At 40.9% G+C, this 20,649-nt stretch overlaps 2 protein-coding genes across 3 annotated transcripts; both read right to left on the bottom strand.

Moving 5' to 3' along the window:
* Window positions 1-54: 54 nt before the first annotated feature.
* On the bottom strand, window positions 55-4,969 carry zgc:101783 (ILEI_FAM3C domain-containing protein). Its single transcript, XM_010883799.4, has 11 exons — window positions 4,881-4,969; window positions 4,716-4,748; window positions 3,805-3,873; window positions 3,490-3,564; window positions 3,226-3,355; window positions 2,356-2,414; window positions 2,151-2,201; window positions 1,729-1,813; window positions 1,438-1,573; window positions 1,149-1,256; window positions 55-372 (listed from the first exon to the last, which is right to left on the bottom strand). Exons 1-10 carry the CDS (start codon window positions 4,897-4,899, stop codon window positions 1,167-1,169), a joined length of 747 nt encoding a protein of 248 aa, XP_010882101.1. The 5' UTR covers window positions 4,900-4,969; the 3' UTR covers window positions 55-372; window positions 1,149-1,166.
* Window positions 4,970-7,747: 2,778 nt separating this feature from the next.
* On the bottom strand, window positions 7,748-16,633 carry LOC105018409. Of its 2 annotated transcripts, XM_010883802.3 has the most exons (13): window positions 16,036-16,633; window positions 15,732-15,825; window positions 15,556-15,643; window positions 15,079-15,427; window positions 11,706-11,799; window positions 11,501-11,588; window positions 11,006-11,330; window positions 10,316-10,409; window positions 10,126-10,213; window positions 9,714-10,038; window positions 9,402-9,495; window positions 9,228-9,315; window positions 7,748-9,050 (listed from the first exon to the last, which is right to left on the bottom strand). In XM_010883802.3, the coding sequence occupies exons 1-13, from the start codon at window positions 16,085-16,087 to the stop codon at window positions 8,442-8,444; spliced, it is 2,388 nt and encodes a 795-aa protein (XP_010882104.1). In that variant the 5' UTR covers window positions 16,088-16,633; the 3' UTR covers window positions 7,748-8,441. The 2 variants fall into 2 exon arrangements, with proteins under 2 accessions (XP_010882104.1, XP_010882105.1); XM_010883803.3 differs by lacking the exon at window positions 15,732-15,825 and having other exon boundaries at window positions 16,036-16,632.
* Window positions 16,634-20,649: the final 4,016 nt, after the last annotated feature.

The following is a 20,649-nucleotide window of genomic DNA, read 5'->3' on the forward strand; positions in this document are numbered from 1 at the left end:
ACATAATGACCTTCACTACATGAACTGTGATTCACTTGACACAAACACACATGCTTAGCTTAGAGACAATACATTATCCTGTGTTTAATGATTTACCAACATAAAGAACAGCATCACTCAAACAGAGACTTATATGTATACCATATGTACGCAGTACACATTACAAAACAGTGAAACTATTTTGATCCATAGTAAGATTAAACATTTTTACAAAACCACTGTTCATAGACAGGGAAAGGGACAGTCAGGAGTCATCAGTCAAAACCGTATTAGTTACATAAGCATGTGGAGTGTGGACAGGGAAATCTGGGAATCGTCAGAACAGGTCCTGAGGCATGTTCCTAGGGCTCAGTTCTGCTTTCATTGAGTGATCTGTGTGAGAGAGAGAGAGAGAGAGAGTGGGAGAGAGAGAGGGAGAGCGAGAGGGAGGGAGGGTGGGAGAGAGAGGGAGGGAGGGTGGGAGAGAGAGGGAGGGAGGGGTGGGAGAGAGAGGGAGGGAGGGGTGGGAGAGAGAGGGAGGGAGGGGTGGGAGAAGGAGGGAGGGAGTGGTGGGAGAGGGAGGGAGGGGTGGGAGAGAGAGGGAGGGAGGGGTGGGAGAGAGAGGAGGGGTAGGAGAGAGAGGGAGGGAGGGGTGGGAGAGAGAGGGAGGGAGGGGTGGGAGAGAGAGGGAGGGAGTGGTGGGAGAGGGAGGGAGGGGTGGGAGAGATTCACGACAATTAGAACATACTCAAGGTCAGGAGGAGACAATAAGACAGAAGAATGTACACCAATCAGAACAGAATGACTCTAGCCCCTGAGGCTCAGACCACTGCAGTATGGATAGAGACTGAAACAGTCCAATTAGCGTTTATGGTATTGCCTCATTGCAGCAACTCCAGGTGGTTTCAAGAGAGTCAAAGATTGAGACATATTGAAGCGTTTCTTGCCAATCTGTTCTGCTTCTTAAAACACTGCTTGCTTAAGCAGTAATCACCAGAACTCGCTGACCAACAACAATGTCTGAGGTTGCAGGCACCCAACCTACATAAAGGATTTTCATGAATAACTGTATGTGTTAAAATAAAACAATCTATACTTTTTGTTGTTGTTGTTCATTATACATTATTCAAAGTAACAGAGGACATAGGGTCAGAGTGAGATTAACCTACCAGTGTCTTTGGTTTGAATCACTCCAAAAGGTAGGGTATGCACCCCTGCAGTTCAATCATCTCTGGCCAATTGTCATATTTGTTTTGGTCTTTATCGTTTTTAATGTGCTGTTGGGGGGAAGAATGGTTCAGTTTCTAAAGGAGTCTGAATCAACAATATCACCACATTGCTCATCAATCTTATGAATAATCACTTTCATAGAAAAAGAGGTTGGCGACTGCTAGTGCAGTACAAAACTCTTAATCACAGAGAGAGTGCAAATATATACATTACTTGTTGACATGGTACCTTCTCAAATGTACTCTTGACATATGCTCCTTCTGCTGCTTTTCCTCCAACAAAGACCCAGTTGTCTCTGAAGCCTAATGAATCGATCGCAGAGCTGCCAAGCTGTCTGATAAGCTTCCTTGCTTCTTGGTTCAATCTGTCATTCAGTTACTAATTTGTATTGGCATGTATATGGCTTCATTTAATTATATCATTTTGTTTTAAAGTGTTATGTGATGAGCATATTTGGTTATAACAAGTGCCCTGACAGTTGGTTTAATGTAGGGAATTAAATATAATTTGATGACTCACTTTGTAGCTGGATCATCAAAGGAGGCCATCAAGACCACAGATCCTCTCTCAATGGACTCTAGAAACTTCATTAAAGGTTCAGGATCTGCAAGATAGGGATGCCTTGTATCAGCCTTTCAGTTCTCAGCATACTGGAACCAAGATGGACCCTTTCAAACCTGTTTCCAATGTCAAAGGCTAGCATCTTTAATTAGGTGTTTAAATGAGACATACAGCTCTGGAAAGAATTAAGAGACCACTGCACCTTTTTCTTTCATTTCCAAAAAAGTCGAAAAGGAAGGTTTTGAGTGGGGAACAGAAAGGTTTAAATTAAGAGACCACTGCAAATTGAACGCTTCTGTTCCTCACTCAAAACGTTTCTTTTTCAACTTTTTTTGAAAGTAAAGAAAAAGGTGCAGTTGTCGTTTCATTATTCATCTTACCACCATTGTACATGTTAAAAGAGTCTGTCCTCATAACCTCCCCTGTCTTCCCTGTTTTAAAGAGAAAGAGAAAGCAATATGGTATTTATGTTTTTCAACAGATAAAAAGTGAACAACAACACATGATATGTATTTTATAAAGAAGAAAATGATTATACTAGACTGATTATTTATGTAGGAATTCACGCTGATATTTCTGACTTACCATTAACAACAGCGATGTTAATTCCTTCTCCTATATTTTTTTCTGCATAACCCATAACCCTGAAGATCATAGAACAGATCCTTACAACCTTATCAACCCATGACCAGTGAATATGAAACATTGACCCACTGTGTCAAGATATGTTCTCTCTCTATCTGGATGTATATATATATACAGCACCGGAAAAAATTAAGAGACCACTGCACCTTTTTCTTTCATTTCCAAAAAAGTTGAAAAGGAAAGTTTTGAGTGAGGAACAGAGGTGTTCAATTTGCAGTGGTCTCTTAATTTTAACCCTTCTGTTCCTCACTCAAAACCTTCCTTTTCAACTTTTTTGGAAATGAAAGAAAAAGGTACAGTGGTCTCTTAATATTTTTCCAGAGCTGGATGTATACAGTATATGTATTTGTCTTTCTTACCCAACCCAAACCACCCCCACATACACACCTGATATGCCATGGATTACTATACTAGTGAGGACTACACACATACACACATTTGGTTTTCTATCATTGTAAGGACCTGAGACTTAACCCTGACCTAGAAAGCCATTTTCCCAATCCTCTAGCCCTAAACGTAACCTTAACCATACCCGTACCCTAACCTTTGCCTCAATAACCTAACTTGTATGCTCACATATTACCTAGCCATTAGCCCTTAACCTAATTGTTATTACCTAAACCTGAAAGAAACCCAATTTCTAACACTATGCCCAATTGTACTTTTTTCTCTAAAACCAACCCCTGAGCTGGAAATCCCAATTTCCCTAGTGGGGACCAACCATAAGAACTTTACGTTTTACTGTCTTTGTGGGGTGATCTGGTCCCCACACGTACACATACACCTTGAACACTGGGATATGTTTCTTACATTTTGTTCTCTATGCAGATCTTTGGTCCAACCACATTTGCAGCTCCACTGGTGATAAAAAAGCTGAAATCTCCCTCTGGACAGGGCTTTGGGAAGCCACACAGACTAAACCTTGTTATTGTTCTGGAGACTGCACATATATAGAAGTGGAGAAACACACACACAGTCAAACATATGAATGACTTCCCACGCCTTTGCCTAAACAATCTGACCTTTTGGGTCTTTTGTAGAGGTGGACACATAAACCTCACTCTGATTACTCACAGGTCACTTTGGACACATTAGGCACCTGTAGCCACTCTGGACCAAGAAACCCATAAAACCAGGAGAGGGAGTGTACTGTAGGTTTGGAGGGAAGGAAATGTCTATTATTATGAATAGAAAACTATAGCAGAGGGAACTTTTGAAGGAAACATAAAAAAAGTTTATGTTAATTTCACTTTTTAGAGGGTTAGATGTTAAAACAAAATCACGTTCCTATTTTATTAACAGCAGTTATTCCTTTCCCAGATGGTATGAAAATGTGTTGTCAAATGAATGTACAGTATCTGTGTGACAAACCTTACCCTTGAGACTTACTTTGATACAGCCTTATGAGAAATACTGCAAGGAAAAGGACAGCAAGCACTGCTTTGATAGTATAACGTCCTGCAACATAAAAAATAAACTCCCTAATGACAATCAGAAGCAGCTGTCAATAAATAAATGACTGTACAATGTGCACATAAACGTCAAAATTCACCAATGTTTAAACAAATTTGACATGAAAGCATGAATCAAAGTAAAGGGTTCTCGGCATTGGATCCCAATGTAGGATCTCAGACTGACTAGTAAACCCTGAAGTATATTTCTGTAATCATCCTACAGAAAGTAAGGCATATTAACATTTAACTGGCCCTAGCCAGAGGTAAATTATAGCTTGACCAGTAAAAGCACATTGGTCTTCTCCTGTTAAATGTCATCTGTGTCAGCTGAGCACATTAAAGATACGCTTTGTCATTACAGACTGTTGGATTCACTTAGGAAATAAAGTCTGACACACAATACCAATAATCAAGTTATTATGTGTTGTGTTTTATGGTGGAGCATAATAAATAATAAACATACTGTACGTACTGTATGATACTGTATATGATGCAATTATAGCAGTCCTCTTTGGTACTTTTAATACAGAAATACAACATACAGTTCAAAACAAAAGGATACTACCAAAACAGCAACTACTTATATTTTTGGGAAGCCCATCTGATTCTGATTTAGGACATGCTTTAAGACTTTTGTTACTTACAAGCAGATTCAGGTGAAAATATGAAATTTTTTAATCTGCCTAATACAATCATTTATTGTGATATCAAATGATTAACGTGCATGTAACCCACTTTAATCCCATCACTCCCAGCAAGTCCCCCAAATCCCCCATCACACTTAGCTAGTCCCCTACCAATTATGGTCATTATAATGTATTATTGTAAAACATACATGCTACTTACTTGGAATGCCCTTTGTTTTATGCACCCTCTTTCCTACAAGAGATTAAGGTATATCATTCAGATTGATGTTACAGTTGATAGAGTTGAGAACTGATTGAGTTCTCAGCCTTTGATTAAACTTCTATAGGAAAATATGACTATCATTTATAGAAAGATAAGACTTACCTATGCGTACAGTAAGCATGACGTGTGAGTGGTGTCTCTTGTGTTGCCCTAATGAAAATCCCTTTAAACATTTACACTTGGTTACCTGTCTGGTTCGTCCAGTTAGGTTAAAATCTCAGCAATTCTCCCCACCCCATTCTTTGCCATGTAATGCTAAACCTCATTTCTTTCCCTTCTCTTTAAACATACTGGTACTGCTACACTTTGCACAGTATATGTATATGGTTTATTGCAAACATATTCAGACCCTCTCAGTTTTCACATTTGTTTCACAATCACAAATAGTCTCATGGTACCGTCGTTTATTAAGAACTTCATATTAATTTACCGTTCCTGGTGTCCACACAAAAAAACATGACATAATACAGACAAAAACTGATCATGGACAGAGCTACATTCTTAAATAGATGTTTAAATAACAATAGGCCCACACACTAATACCACAGTTGTGCCTTGTTATTACATGTGTCCCATACTTAGAATGCTTAATTATTAAGTTAACACTTCTTTGTCATTTGTTTTCTCACACACTGCAATACTTTGTTCTGCTATAAGAATTGATTTATCTTAGCAGTCCCTGATATCACACAGTGTTCTGTAAACACCAGACTGTGTAATACCATCAGTGTCCTTGGTCCCACTGTTTGTCATTAATGCTATGAATAACCATGTGATGGGTAGAAGCTACTGTACCAAAACAAAAACACACAAACAAAAACAAAAAGCATTTTTGTGTGTAAGGCAAATATTTTTTGAATCTACATCTAAGCCTAATATGGTAGGCATTGTTTAAATGGTTACATGGAATGGAATACAATATCAGATGGCTGAGAATGCAAATGGCATTGTCTCTTTTCTTCTGGGAGTTGATCAGCCATGAGCGAGCAGACATTATCTATCTGTAACATAGACTGGTCCTTGAGTGCATGGGATCCTGTTTGGCCGGTCCAAACGGGAGGGTGGCAGGAGATCCGTTCCCAGGGCTTCAACAGAATGTATCAGAAAGTATTTTCAGTTTCAGTTTGAATTGTCAGGCAATGTGAATAGACACCTGGTGGCATGTGAACAGACCCCAGGTGGCGTGTGAATAGAGCCCTGGTGGCGTGTGAATAGACCCCTGGTGGCATGTGAATAAACCCCCTGGTAGCGTGTGAATACATCCCTGGAGGCGTGTGAATAAACTCCCTGGTAGCATGTGAATACATCCCTGGAGGCGTGTGAATAGACCCCTGGTAGCATGTGAATAAACCCCTGGTAGGGTGTGAATAAACCCCTGGTAGCGTGTGAATAGACCCCTTGTAGCATGTGAATACATCCCTGGTAGGGTGTGAATAAACCCCTGGTAGCGTGTGAATAAACCCCTGGTAGCATGTGAATAAAACCCTGGTAGCGTGTGAATACATCCCTGGTAGGGTGTGAATAAACCCCTGGTAGCGTGTGAATACATCCCTGGTAGGGTGTGAATAAACCCCTGGTAGCGTGTGAATAAACCCCTGGTAGTGTGTGAATACATCCCTGGTAGGGTGTGAATACATCCCTGGTAGGGTGTGAATAAACCCCTGGTAGCGTGTGAATACATCCCTGGTAGGGTGTGAATAAACCCCTGGTAGCGTGTGAATACATCCCTGGTAGGGTGTGAATACATCCATGGTAGGGTGTGAATAGATCCCTGGAGCGTCCTTTGTGGTGCGACCCAATGTAACATTTGATTTTCCTTTTTCCCCTATTAACATTAATACATGTATTATTAAAACAAAAAAAAATCAGTTTTAGGTTAGAAATAGTAAACTTGGAGCAGTTATTTGTGGATAATTGAATAGAATATTTGCAATAAATAGATCTTCATAAATACATCTTACTTTAATGCAAAGAGACGGCATGCATGTGGATGACACAAGGTGAATTCAAATTCATCAAACAAGCAAACATAATAAAACAGGGAAGTGCCTCATTGAATTCAATCAATGGAAAGTGTTTTACGAAACATTTAAAATGTTTGGTGAAATGAATACACACCCGTCATAAACCTGAGAAGTTTCCTTCTGTGGTGCAGAACAGTTCAGAAGAACTATATATTCTGGGTGGCTTATTACATCATCCACATCATAACTGACCATGCAGAGATTTAATTACTGGTTAGATATTGTCATGATCTACTAATTGTTCATAAAGCATTTGAAAAGCTCCCTGGTCTTCATAGTTGAATGAATTGGTGCTGGAAAGTGAACAACTGATTAAGGCAACATGTTATATTTACAGGGTACTAACCTGGACAAGGACTTTATAAAAGTGATCGGGTGATTCTTGCCACAATGCATTTTCAGCCACTTTGCATATAGATACAGTGCAATTTAATTCCATGAATACATTTTTTACCATTATTTTACTACATAAGTTGACTCAGAAATTCTAATTTACAGCAAACACCTGAGGAGTAGTAACACAGAGGACGAGAGGCGATGAATTAACCATTTGGAACAGGGGATGAGAAGGTAACCATGTTGACCAAACTGGACATTTAGCCGTGATACGGGTTTATACCCCTACTATAATGATCAGTGGGTCATCTGTGGTGACAGGACATGTTTAACGCGCCAACCCAAAGATTGGCCCCAACGGAATGTCCCATTCACTGCCATGGGGTTGCTGTTAAGACTACAGGATGGATTGCCCCCTACTGGTGCTCCAAACATTCCAACTTCAAGCAACATCTGGTTTCACACTCAGGGACCAGCAGCAACACTGCTTAGTTTTAGATGCAAACCAGCAAAACAATGCTGCCAGGCTAATTACTAGCTGGTTCTGACTAAAAACCTAACCATTCATCTAAGCTTAGTCCTTTACATTTTAACAGACGGGATAAAACCATGAGAAGAGTATTGTCCTTTTTATTGTAGGCTTCACACAACTTGAGAGGTATACCATTTTCTCCAAAAATATATTCTGTCACATTTCTGAATAGCAGGCATCAGAGCTTTGGTCATACTGTCATTTGTTCTCTCAAACAAAAATACACTTCCAGAGTGCACTAACACAGGCAGCATTATTCTTATATTTTTTCCATCATTTTAGAATTTATTTCAGCGCTGATCTGATTAGTCAATAGACCAATTAGTGGAAAGAAAACCCAGAACTGAGCTGTGTGAATATAGCCGCCAAGACAAAGTGAAGCATCTTTTTATGGTGCTAATTTGTCTAATATTACAATAAAAATTTAAAGTTTGAAGACTGTACGAGGTCATTAAGAAAATGAGGTGATTAAGAGTAACCGAAACACAAAAACTATTCTGTCAACAGTTCAACACAAAGCAATTCCAAAATGTCATTCAAAATAAGTGCACAATGTCATAGACGAAAATCTGTCACAGGTTCAGTTGAAAAATGTAGATGAAATGTAGATCTACTGAATGTATCAATCACAAATGAAACATTTTCAGGTCCCGGGTCCTGGTGTAAAAATACATCTCGATCCAGTAAGGTGAAAAACATGCTGAAGTCAGTTCTCCAAGTAGCTTAAAGGCTTTTAATCGATCCCTGTCTTCCCCCAGGGGTTTGAACAGTCTACATCCCCATGCCACAGTGGTTAATATGTCCAGCATGCACCACCGCGGCATTGTTCATCCCTACTGCGGACCTCTGGCTCTCAAAGGCCGCTCGCTCCCTCCCCAGCGCCGCCCGGTCCTGCTCCAACAGCATCCTCTCCCTCGTCAAGATGGCTCGCTCGTTTTCCAGCCACTGACGCTCTCGATCCACGGCTGCTCTGTCCCCCTCCACCGCCGCCCTCTCCCTCTCCACCATCTCCCACTCTCTCTCCAGTGACACCCCCTTGGGAGCTGCAGCGGACCCTGCCGGCCCGCCGGCCAACCTCTCCTCTCTCAGGGCCCTCTCGCACTCCGCCGTTGCCCGGTGACACTCCTCCGTGGCGGCGTCCGTGTACATATCCGGTTCAAACTCCAGCGCGGCGTGGCCGCCGTGCAGTGACGGGCGCCCTCTGTTTTGAGGTGGCTGCGAAGGGGAAGGCTCAGGGTCGTCACCCTCAGTTATAGGGGTCAGGACAGGTCCGCTGGAGGCCAGGCGGCCCTCCATCGCCTCATTCATGAGGTAGAACCATGGCCAGGAAGCAGCATTGTCTGCCATGCTCTCCATGCCCACTGGGGGGTACTTTAGGTCCTGTACAGGGAACAACAGAGGACGGATGAGTGACAACAGGGCAGAATATAAAGCAGGCCCTAATTCAGCTGGGTGAAGCCTGGGCATTATGAAGGGCCGGTTCTTCACTCAAGATCCATTTATAGTTTGGCTTATTGTAGGTTCAACAAATTTGAAAACAAACAAAGGGTGGTTAACCTTATATCTCCTTTTTAAGTTGTCCCACTTCTTGGCCACCTGGTAAGTGGACACCTTACCCAGAAGACCCAACTCTTTTAAAATGGCCCTGTGCAGAAAGATGATCAATGGGAGTTGGTAATGCATCTGACTTGCATTATCATTGACCTTTCCTTTCAGATTAAATCTACTCACTTCCATGCAGCTTTGGCAGCATTTCGTCTCCCAGTGAAGAGGACCTCATTGGCAGCGCGTAACTTAATTAGCCTCCGTGTGTCCTGCTCTGTCACTGTCATAAAACAAACATTTATTTTCACTTGAATGTTATTTATATCATTCATATACACATTTATAGGGCTGATTTCGTTGAAACAGATTAAACCTAGTCCCGAAAAGAAAAAAAAAGCTCAATAGAGATCTCCAACTGTGTCCGCGAAACCGGTCCCTAAAGTGTTTTCCTCCCCCACAAAAAACACATGACTACAAGAATGAAGGTATGTCACTGACTTTTATAGGAGAATTCCAAAGGTGTAGGGCACTCCTCTCCACTGGCATCAATGAACGTAACTGCTCCAGCCACCTCCGTTTCCACTGCTCCCATTCCCTCTCCCAGCTCAGAAATCCCACTCCTTTCCGGCATGGGGCATGGGTCTCTCTCTGTAGGCATCGGCGAGGATACGAACAAATAGTCTTCCTCGTTCATCCATACAGGGGTTATTTTGGGGGCTCTCCCGGCAAGTCGACCCTCAAAGGCATCATTCATCAGTTGGAACCAAGGCCAGGAGGCAGGGTTGCTCTGTTTCTCCATCCCACGTGGCGGAAACTTCAAGTCCTAAAGAAAAGATAGAAATTCACTAGCAGATAACTTAGCGTCACCAACCCCCTGCTGGTCCCAAAAATGACACACTAGTAACCTCACCTTGAACTTTGTCTTCAGGTTGTCCCACTTTTTGGCCACCTGGTCAGCAGACAACTTCCCTGTAAGGCCCATTTCTTTTACTATCGCCCTGTAGAGAAGTAAGGAGAGTACAAAAGACATGGAGTACATTTATTGGATGTAGCAGCTATTCCTTAAGCCATGTAGTTCACTCCAACTCAAGCTATCTCACCTCCATGCAGGCTTGGCAGTGTTTCTCTTCCCTGTGAAAAGAGCCTCATTGGAAGCCCGTAGCTCTATCAATCTCTGGGTGTCCTCCTCTGTCACTGTAAAGCAAGCAAATGAAATACCATGAAATATATTTAAGATATTTTGGGGTATTTCATCATTTGAATGACAAGACAGTAGGAAGCAGAGCCTAGGGAGGCAGGAATGTGGAAGCAGGAAGTGTGTGGTCAAGAGACAGGACCTTAAACCACTTCACCAGACTCCAGCTCATTACAAAACTATCACAAACACAAATTTTCTTCATAAACTTTCCGTTTCTACATGCTCCTACCTCCAAGTAACATAAGCTCATAATAGGTTATCGCAATAATCCGTTTCTATTAAGATTTAGAACAAACTATTTGTTTTCTTTTTTGGATCCTACATGAGTGTGCTTACAGATTGTGTGCACACATTTGTGAGATAAGGGTCAAGTTTTAGGTTCTTCCTATTTGCTGTTGTGAGTCACCTACAAAGTTTCTATTCTGTTTTGTGCAATTTACTCTTGCAAATTGTTCTCAGACTCAAAACTTTTATCCACCTGGTCCACTTGTTTTGAGTTCTGTGCAGATTCCCCCTCAATTGTTTACACCATCCTAAGAAAGTAAACAATTATTTGTATTTTTAGTAACTCATCCTATTAAAAAACACTTACACTTATATGATAATTCTGTGGTCTTGTGATACTCCCCTGTTGTGGCCCCTGGGAAAATGTTAGCTCCATTCCGATCCTCTGTTTCCACCAGCTCATCCATTTCAGACTCGGTCAGGAACTCTGACATGCCCCCCCTCCCTGGTGTGCGACGAGCCCTCTTCCTTGGTGGTGGTGATGGTTCAAACTCTTCATCACCCTCTTCTACTACTGGCGTCAGGGTGGGGGCACAGCCAGCGAATCGCCCCTCCAGGGCATCGTTCATGCGGTAGTACCAGGGCCAGGAATTTGGGCTGTTCTCCATGCTGCGAGCTGGACATTTCAACTCCTGCAACAAAAGAGGAACAACAGTGTCTTGGTTCAGTGGACAGAGTAGCATGGATTGCATATGGGGATGAGAGATTCTAGAGTAACATGAACTTAAATAGATACATTTCTTATATACTATACAAAAAACCCATGTGCTGGTTTATAAATGCATTAATACTCTCCCACTACCTTATATCGTCTCTTGAGGTTATCCCACTTTTTGGCTAGCTGGTCAGTAGTCACCTTTCCCTGAAGACCTAACTCATTCAAAATAGCTCTGCAGATAAACACAAACAGACAAAAAACATTTGGTAAACTAATAAAAAATACAAATGTCTGTATACTATTTGTCCTTTCCATACATACATACATACATACATACATACATACTCACCTCCAAGCAGGCTTGGCAGTATGTTTCCTGCCAGTGAAGATCGCCTCATTCACTGCACGAAGCTTTATCATTTTCTCAGTCTCCTGGTCTGTCACTGTTGAGCAGATAACAATAGAGTAAAGAGAATTAATTAGGCATCTTACATCAGATTGAGCAACTTTTATATATGTATTCAAAATGTTTTCCCATACAGGTCAAATAAAAATGCCTATAAATACAGTTAACAGTAACATGGTTAAACATTTAATATAAAAATAATCTCTATATGCAATTGAATACAAGCTTCATAAAAAATACAACAGTTAAAACATTTCTAGCCTGTCCATTAATGGGCACCCTTGACAAAGGTTTGGGCTCACTTAGAAATGTCCATGAAATGAGTTTGAATAGGAAATAATAAAATATATATACAGTCATTGACAAGGATAGATTTTTATCAAGACACAATTAATAATTGTGTCTTTCAAACTTTGCTTTCGTCAAATAATCCTCCATTATTTGACGAAATAATGTGGCAGCAATTAGCATTCTAGTTGTCAATTTGTTGAGGTAATCTGAAGAGATTTCCCCCCATGCTTGTTGTAGCACCTGCCACAAGTTGGATTGGCTTGATGGGCACTTACGTACCATGTGGCCAAGCTGCATCCAAAACAGCTCAATAGGGTTGAGATTTGGAGACTGTGCTGGCCACTCCATTATAGACAGAATACCAGCCGACTGCTTCTTCCCAAAATATTTCCTGAATAGTTTGGAGCTGTGCTTTGGGTCATTGTCTTGTTGTAGGAAGAAATTTACTCCAATCGAACGCCCTCCACAGGGTATGACATGGCGTTGCAAAATGTAGTGATAGCCTTCCTTCTTCAAGTTCCCTTTTACCCTGTACACATCTCCCACTTTACCACCACCAAAGCACCCCCAGACCATCACACTGCCTCCACCATGCCGGAGAGATTACGTCAAGGACTACTCCAGCAACTTCTCATTTGGTCTGCATCTCAGAAACATCTTTCTTTGTGATCCAAACACGTCAAACTGAATCTGTCCATAACACTTAATTCCAATCTTCCTCTGTCCATTTTCTGGTCTTTTGCCCGTCTTAATCTTTTCTTTGTATTGGCCAGTCTGAGACCGGGCTTTTTCTTTGCAACTGTGCCTAGAACACCAGAATACCAGAGTGGCCTTTTCACTGTTGTTTTGTGGGTACTATTTAATGAAAACTGCCAGTTGAGGATCTGACAGATGTCTGTTTCTCAAACTAGACACTAATGTATTTGTCCTCTTGTTCAGTTGTGTGCCTGACTGGGCCTCCCACTTCAATCAATCAAATTTATTTATAAAGCCCTTTTTACAACAGCAGTTGTCACAAAGTGCTTTTACAGAAACACCCGGCCTTAAACCCCAAGGAGCAAACAACAGTAGTGTTGAATTTCACTTCTCTTTCTATTCTGGTAAGAACCCGTTTGCACTGTTCTATGAAGGCTAGTAGTACACTGCATTGTATGAGATCAGTTTCTTGGCAATATCTTGCATTGAACAGCTTCATTTCTCAGAACAAGTATAGACTGATGAGTTTTAGAAGAAAGATCTTCGTTTCTGGCCATTTTGAGCCTCTAATCCAACCCCCAATTGCTGATGCTACAAATACTCAACTAGTCTAAAGCAGTGTTTCTTAATCCTAGCTGTGCTAACAATTTCAAAATGGTTTTCAATTAGCCTTTTAAAATAATGAACCTGGATTAGCATACAACATACCATTGTAACACAGGACTGATGGTGGCTGTTAATGGGCCTCTGTATACCTATCTAGATATTCCATGAAAAATGTGCCGTTTCCAGCTACAACAGTAATTTACAACATGTCTATACTGTATTTCTGATCCGTTTGATGTTATTTCAATAGACAATTTGCTTTTCTTTTGAAAACAAGGACATTTCTAAGTGACCACAAACTTTTGAATGGTAGTGTATCTGTTGTCAGAATAAATGGAAAGTGAGAGCTTATACAGACACTGCTTAAAAAATTAAGGGAACACTTAAATCACACATCGGGTCTCGATGACGGAAATATATAAAAGATCTAAATCTTTACTGTACATTGTGTAATCCGTTGAGAACAAAATGACATAACGGTCAATGGAAACCAAAATCACCAACTGATTTAGGGATTCAATCTCACACAGAAAATCAATCCAGACCTGGATCAGGGCACCAGTGAGCTCCTGGAGAGTCTGCAGAGCTACTTCGCGGCATTTTATGCACTGATACAAAATGTCCCAGAGGTTCCCAATTGGATTCAGGTCTGGGGAACATGAGGTCTGGGGAACATGAAGGCCAGTAACTGGCATCAATGCCTTCATCATCCAGGAACAGCCTACACACTCTGGCCACATGAGGCCAGGCATTTTCCTGCACCAAACATGCACTCCAGTAGCCCGCTGGTGGTTATTCAGGATGGCTCTGGCAGGATAAGGAGAGAGCAATTGTCTGTGGCCACCACCTGCAAAACCATTCTCTTTTTGGGGGTTGTTTGCTGTTGCCTCTCTGACATTGATTCACAATTGCTTATGCTTCCTAACTGGGCAGATTGATATCCTTGAAGTTTAATTGACTTGGTGTTGTACTGTGATGATTACATGAGCAATGTATATTCACATTATATTGATAGAACAGTGCATATGAAAACATATGAAAACATCTGGGGACAGTAAATATTCTCATCAAAACCACAAATGTGGGAAAAGCCTCTTGGATGATCCTTTTCCTTTTAACCAGGTTAACATATTGTTTCTCACCACAAAACATAAAAAAAACTAACTTATAAAAAATAGAAAAACAAGCTGACTAACCTATAAACTATATTTCATTATTACATCATTCATATTTCTAATAAAAAATTTATTGCTTCACCATATAAAAATTGCATTTCTCGTAACAGGGTTGATCATAAATGGGAGATATTAAAAGTAATGAATAAAATATTATATAAAATACATCTTTAGAAATGATTGCCAAAAGTATATAATAATTAGGGTTTCAGAATGATTGCAAAATATTAGGGTTAAGTGGGTTAACATTTGTCAAAATGCAGAATTTTGGCACTTTAGCAAAACAAATTCCACCTGGTCTATATTAGGCACTAAATTCAATGTAACAAGCTTAATAATTGCAACATAAAATATCAAAGAGAATTTAGAGGAACAACCCATATATTACCTTATATCACGTACAGCACCACACCATTTTACAGCAAACATGCCAGCAACAAGTAGGCAAACTACAATTACTAAATGCCTAGATTACCAAAATACCTGGCATAGACATTTATTTTTACTGTAAACCCTTAAACTCTAAACAGAATACTCAGCTCACTTACTTTTGTACGAGCATTCGGACATTCTTCGCCAGCCCATGGTGGGGCCCTCGGTCTGAGTTGCATCAGTGTTGACTGTTGCATTTTCCTCTAAGTTCTCGGTGCCAGCACCGTCCTCCATCTCCGTTTTGATCAAGAATTCCAAAATGTCAGCGCCCTCGGTTCCCTGTCCTCTCTCAATGGTTAGTGGCGAGGGTGCTCCAGGATCCTCACCGCTCAAAGATTCCACTGACAAAACGTGGGCACTGCTGTAGAGGCGTCCTTCCATTGCCTCATCCATAAGCTGGAACCAGGGCCAGGAGGCTATGCTGGTAGCAACTGTGTCCTTGCCATGAAATGGGTATTTTAGATCCTAGAGGAAAAAGACATGCAAAAATGTGAATGAACAAGATGAGGCTTTATTTAGACAGTAACTATAGAAAATATATCAGTGAATCCTTTTTTTGAAGTCTACTGTACACATGCATGGTAACACTTTACCTTGTATCTAGTCTTCAGGTTTTCCCACTTTTTGGCAATCTGATCAGCTGTCAGCTTTCCTTCAAGACCCAATCCCTTTAGAATTGCACTGCACAATTAAAGACAGAGACAGTTAGAAACTTAATTGTTCTACATTGTTGTAAACAGTACACGAATCAAAAACAACCCTCACATACTTCCAGGCAACCTTGGCAGCATTTCTTTTTCCTGTGAAAAGAACCTCATTGGAGGATCGCAGCTCTATTAGCCTTTTGACGTCATCTTCAGTCACTGTGTAAACAAAGCATAATATTGTAACCCTATAATAGTCAATAGCTTGGGGCAGAAATGTAGATCTCTAAACCGGAAGCATTTCTCCGGCATAGTTATTACAATTACTTCACTACTCTAACGTGTTAGCCTGCTCCGCAGTTGCTCGAGTGTGTACAGTATGGTACAATTAAGGGCAACTAACGTTACCTACTAACATCAACAACTCACTTTTATACAAGTTGTCCGTGACAGTCGGCGTTGGGTCCATCGCTGACTCCATTTGCACAAGCTAGCTAGAGAATGGAGATAGAACACTAACCGGAAGGAAGCGTGCTCGTGCGCTAGCTTTCCAGTCTGGAGTGGTCTGGATACTAGCAATGAAAAGCTGAGTAGGCAGTGGTAGCTATCCAACATCCACCTGCTCGTTACGTTGACAGTTAGACTTTTTTTCTTCAGGAATATTTTATTTATCAAAAGCAAAGAGCGGATTATCAAAACATGTTGGATTTTCCAGCTCTTGATTAGTTGTTTAGCTATCACTACAATAGCAGCAAAATTAGCTAACGCGTTAGCTGGCTCCAAGAACCCTAACCCCTATCGTGGCAGGATAACAATCAAAACAATGTCCTATTTTTATCTTGCATGAAATTCGCTATTTATATATATTTGGCCTTCATACTAAACTTAACCGGTTACACAATCATGTAAAACAATGGAAATGTCTACAGGTTGTTATGCGATTTTGCTCCTAATATATCCCGTAGCTAGCTAGTAACTGTTGTGCATGATCCGACTGGGGTATGGCTATAGAGAGGAGTGTCAAGAATTCATAGAGATGGATAAAGGACTTAACGGGGATAAAACGCGGTGGATGGATCCTGAATGGATCCTCACGGTCTGACGTTTCATAGTTGCCACGCCCCTCTTCTAGATTAAGGAAGTACACACTGCTCAGAATCCGATTTGGCCCCACTTCAAATTATCCACTGACCTTGTTAAATTTTATAAATCTAATATTCATTGTTTCCCTTATTGACGAAATGGAGTAGGTATCTTATCTCTTGCTCTTCTACACAGGCTGTGTGGATACACATACTAAAATATGGATTAAACAGTGTAGAGCAAAAAAGTAGCTGTATTTGAGAACAAGGCTCTGTGGAATTTTGGAGGTGTATGTGGCTATGGGAGACTAGAAGTTGCTTATAAATTTCATTCCCTCTACCTAATTTCCCACTTCAAGCTGACAGGCAGAATTTGCTTTGTAAACCCATTTGCCAATTATTTCACCAAAATGGCACTACCATGAGGAACAGAATGTTGTCTTAGGCTTCATAATTGTGTCCCTGACATTACAAGGTGTCGATGCTAGCTTCTCCCTTTTTCACTTGCAATGCGTCTGTCATCGTCATATTAGTAGACTTACTAACGTCAGGTCTATCTATTTTTACATGCGGCTGCTGCTCAGCAAACCGACTAAATACATTTTTCAAAGGGCACATGTCTTTTTTATAATTTTATAATTCTCTGTCGAGAGAACATATAATCTAGAAACTTGTATTTCAAAAGTGATTTGAATCGTGCAATGATTACCATCGCTAAAATGTCTACTGTTTCAAGAAACCTCGCCCACATGACCGTTGAATGCATGGTATTGTACTCACTACTGTTTTCCGACTGTATATAAAGCATTTTGCAAAGCTGTTTCATATACTAGTTTGCAGCATGGACCAATTTTTTTGTTGAAAATGTTCTTCTGTTTTGGAAAGTGTACCTGGTCCTGTAAAATTGCCTCATATTCCCTGGCCATTATACGACCATGCCAATACTCAATGACTCCGACGATAGGACTGTCCATACCTTTATGGACCATCAACCTTGTTTCACAGTTGGCAGCAGCCACTGTGGGCTGAAGGCATCCTTTGGCTTCCTCCAAACATAACCCTCTCCGGATGTAGGAAATAGGGTGAACGATGACCCATCAGACAAAAAACAAAGAGCGTTGTTAGCAGATCTCACTGTGAACCTCGACGGCTGCGTGATAGTATCCCAAAAAACTGTAAAAATCCTTGGCGTTACCCTTGACCCTGACCTCTCCTTTGAAGAACATATAAAATATGTCTCAAGAGTTGCTTATTTTCATCTTCGAAACATCGCAAAAATTAGAAACTTTCTATCAAAAACTGATGCAGAAAAATTAATCCATGCTTTCGTTACTTCTAGATTAGATTACTGCAATGCTCTTCTCTCTGGTTATCCAGACAAATTAATAAATAAACTTCAATTAGTGCTGCACACAGCTGCTAGACTCCTAACTAGAACCAAAAAATTTGAACACATTACTCCTGTCCTGGCATCCTTACATTGGCTGCCTGTTAGGGTTAGGGCTGATTTTAAGGTTTTACTCTTAACCTATAAATCAATACATGGACTTGCTCCTACTTACCTTGCTGAAATGATCCAGCCATACATACCTACACGTAACCTTAGATCGCAAGATGCAGGCCTTTTAATTGTACCTAGAATTTCTAAACAAACAGTTGGCGGCAGGGCCTTTTCTCATAGAGCTCCACTCCTGTGGAATGATCTGCCAATTAAGGTTAGAAATGCAAACTCAGTGCAAACTTTCAAGTGTCTACTAAAAACTCATCTCTACAGCACGGTTTATAATTAGGTGTAGCCTGGCCCGGGGGCGTGAAGGTGACCAGTAGGCTTGATACTGTCCACCCTTGCTGTCTTGCCAGGTGGGCTCTCGTCGCCACTGGGATGCCCTCCCTCCAATGCCCTTCGGGGGAAGAGTCACTGGCTTGTTGTTGACTCTCTATTGCGCACTTGTGCAGTTGGGCTGTACGCTGCTAGCAATACTCGGCCCTCATTCAGGGGGGTTGCGGTTGGTGGGTGTCCCTTTGGTTGATGCCTGGCAATGTGGTTGGATTGATTTCCTGCCTGTTGGGCCCTGTCCAGGGCCTCCCCCGGGTAGGGCCACAGTGTCACCGGACCCCCCCGTCTCAGTTTCCAAGGTGTTACGCTGCTATATTATTGTGCTGGGGGACATGAGGGATGTATTACTAACTTTTCTCAGTTTCCTCCAATTTAAAATTTTAGAAGGAGTTGAGGTCCTGGTCCACACCTGCGGATTACCTGGTTTGGGGGGACTGTTGCTGTTCCTGTCCTTGTCCACCTGGTCATACTTCTGACCTAGTCTAAAATCAAATATACTCTGGATTTAGCCCAGAGAAATGTATTTATTATTCCAATTGGACTCTTAATATCTCACCCGGCACAGCCAGAAGAGGACTGGTCACCCCTCTGAGCCTGGGTCCTCTCTAGGTTTCTTCCTAAAATTCGACCTTAGGGAGTTTTTCCTAGCCACTGAAATTCAACACTACTGTTGTTTGCTCCTTGGGGTTTAAGGCCGGGTGTCTCTGTAAAGCACTTTGTGACAACTGCTGTTGTAAAAAGCGCTTTATAAATACATTTTGATTGATTGATTGATTTTGATTGATATATGACTTTTTTCCATTGCTCAGGTTCCAGGTTTTGTGCTCCTTACACCAAGTAATGCGTCTTTCAGTTGGCCTTGGTATGTTGGCCTTGGACCACTCATGTGATCTTGTGTAAGAAATGTTTCGGTTGTAGTCAATGCGGTTGACTAGACTTTTAACACAACCTGTGAAATCAAGATAAAGTTAGACCGCCATATGATCTGGACAGAAAGGACTGAACTAGCTACTTTTTTTCTGGAACCTTGTGAGCATTGACACAATGGCTGATCAAAAGAAAGAAAAAGACAGAGAATGTAATTGACATGCCAATTATTTTTCCTCTGCCTCTTCTTAATTTCACATACACCAATGACAGGCTTTTGGGCGTATACAAAACTGTTCTTGAAAAGGACCAAGATCTATGTAGCTTAATTTAATTATTGTAAACAATAATTGGCAGGTTCTGTGCTTGGTTGATGAAACAATGTTACACTTACGCTTTTTGATATTCAGTGTCTCAATTTTCACTGAAAACATTTCCCATCTTGACTGGATAAATATTCCCAAAGCTGGTAACAATGTATGATTCATGCATACCACTGCCATGATGACATTGGGCCATTGTTAAAAACATTACATATAAAAAGATTAAATTGTACCAGGCAGTTATGCAAAGTGTCAAGTGAATAGTGCTTATCGAAAGGGGTAATATCATTATGAAAGTAGAGGAATGTTCCCCAAAAGTTTAGGCTTTATTAACAGTATAGCATTACATGGGCACTCTGGCAGGTCAATAAGAACATAAAAACCAAACAGTTTAACATAATGGACCTAGGAAACTGACATTATAGACATTTCTGCTATTGTAGACGTCCTTAGGAAGTCTTGTGTAGCATTGCCATAGGACTCCAGTGTCCAGGAAGTGTTTTAGCAAGGGCAACGCCATTGAGGACTATTTCTAGGTAGTCCACTGGGTAGGAAAGGATAACATTCTAATAAGGCACTAGTTTTTAACATGACCAATTTGGATTTTGCTTATGAGCTAATTCAAGTCAATGGCAGTTTAAGAGGACTGATATTACTGCTGAATGAGCAACAAAAGATTTTTAATAACAACAAATTTGCAGTCAGAATATACCCAAGACACATTTTTAATTGACTTGAATATAGCTGCTGATTTATCAACTATATTAGTTCTTCATTTAATCTTTATACTTTTAATTCTATCCAAAGGCAGAAATCCAAGTAGATAACTCTAGGAGGGGAAAACTTCCTGACCATGAGATCATCAACTCTAATTAAGTAAACACTCCTGATCTGAAGATGGAAGTAAACTGCCAGCCTTGGCTTCAGACCTGTT

The sequence above is a fragment of the Esox lucius genome, chromosome 19 (assembly GCF_011004845.1).
Source record: "Esox lucius isolate fEsoLuc1 chromosome 19, fEsoLuc1.pri, whole genome shotgun sequence".
NCBI classification, from domain to species: domain Eukaryota; kingdom Metazoa; phylum Chordata; class Actinopteri; order Esociformes; family Esocidae; genus Esox; species Esox lucius.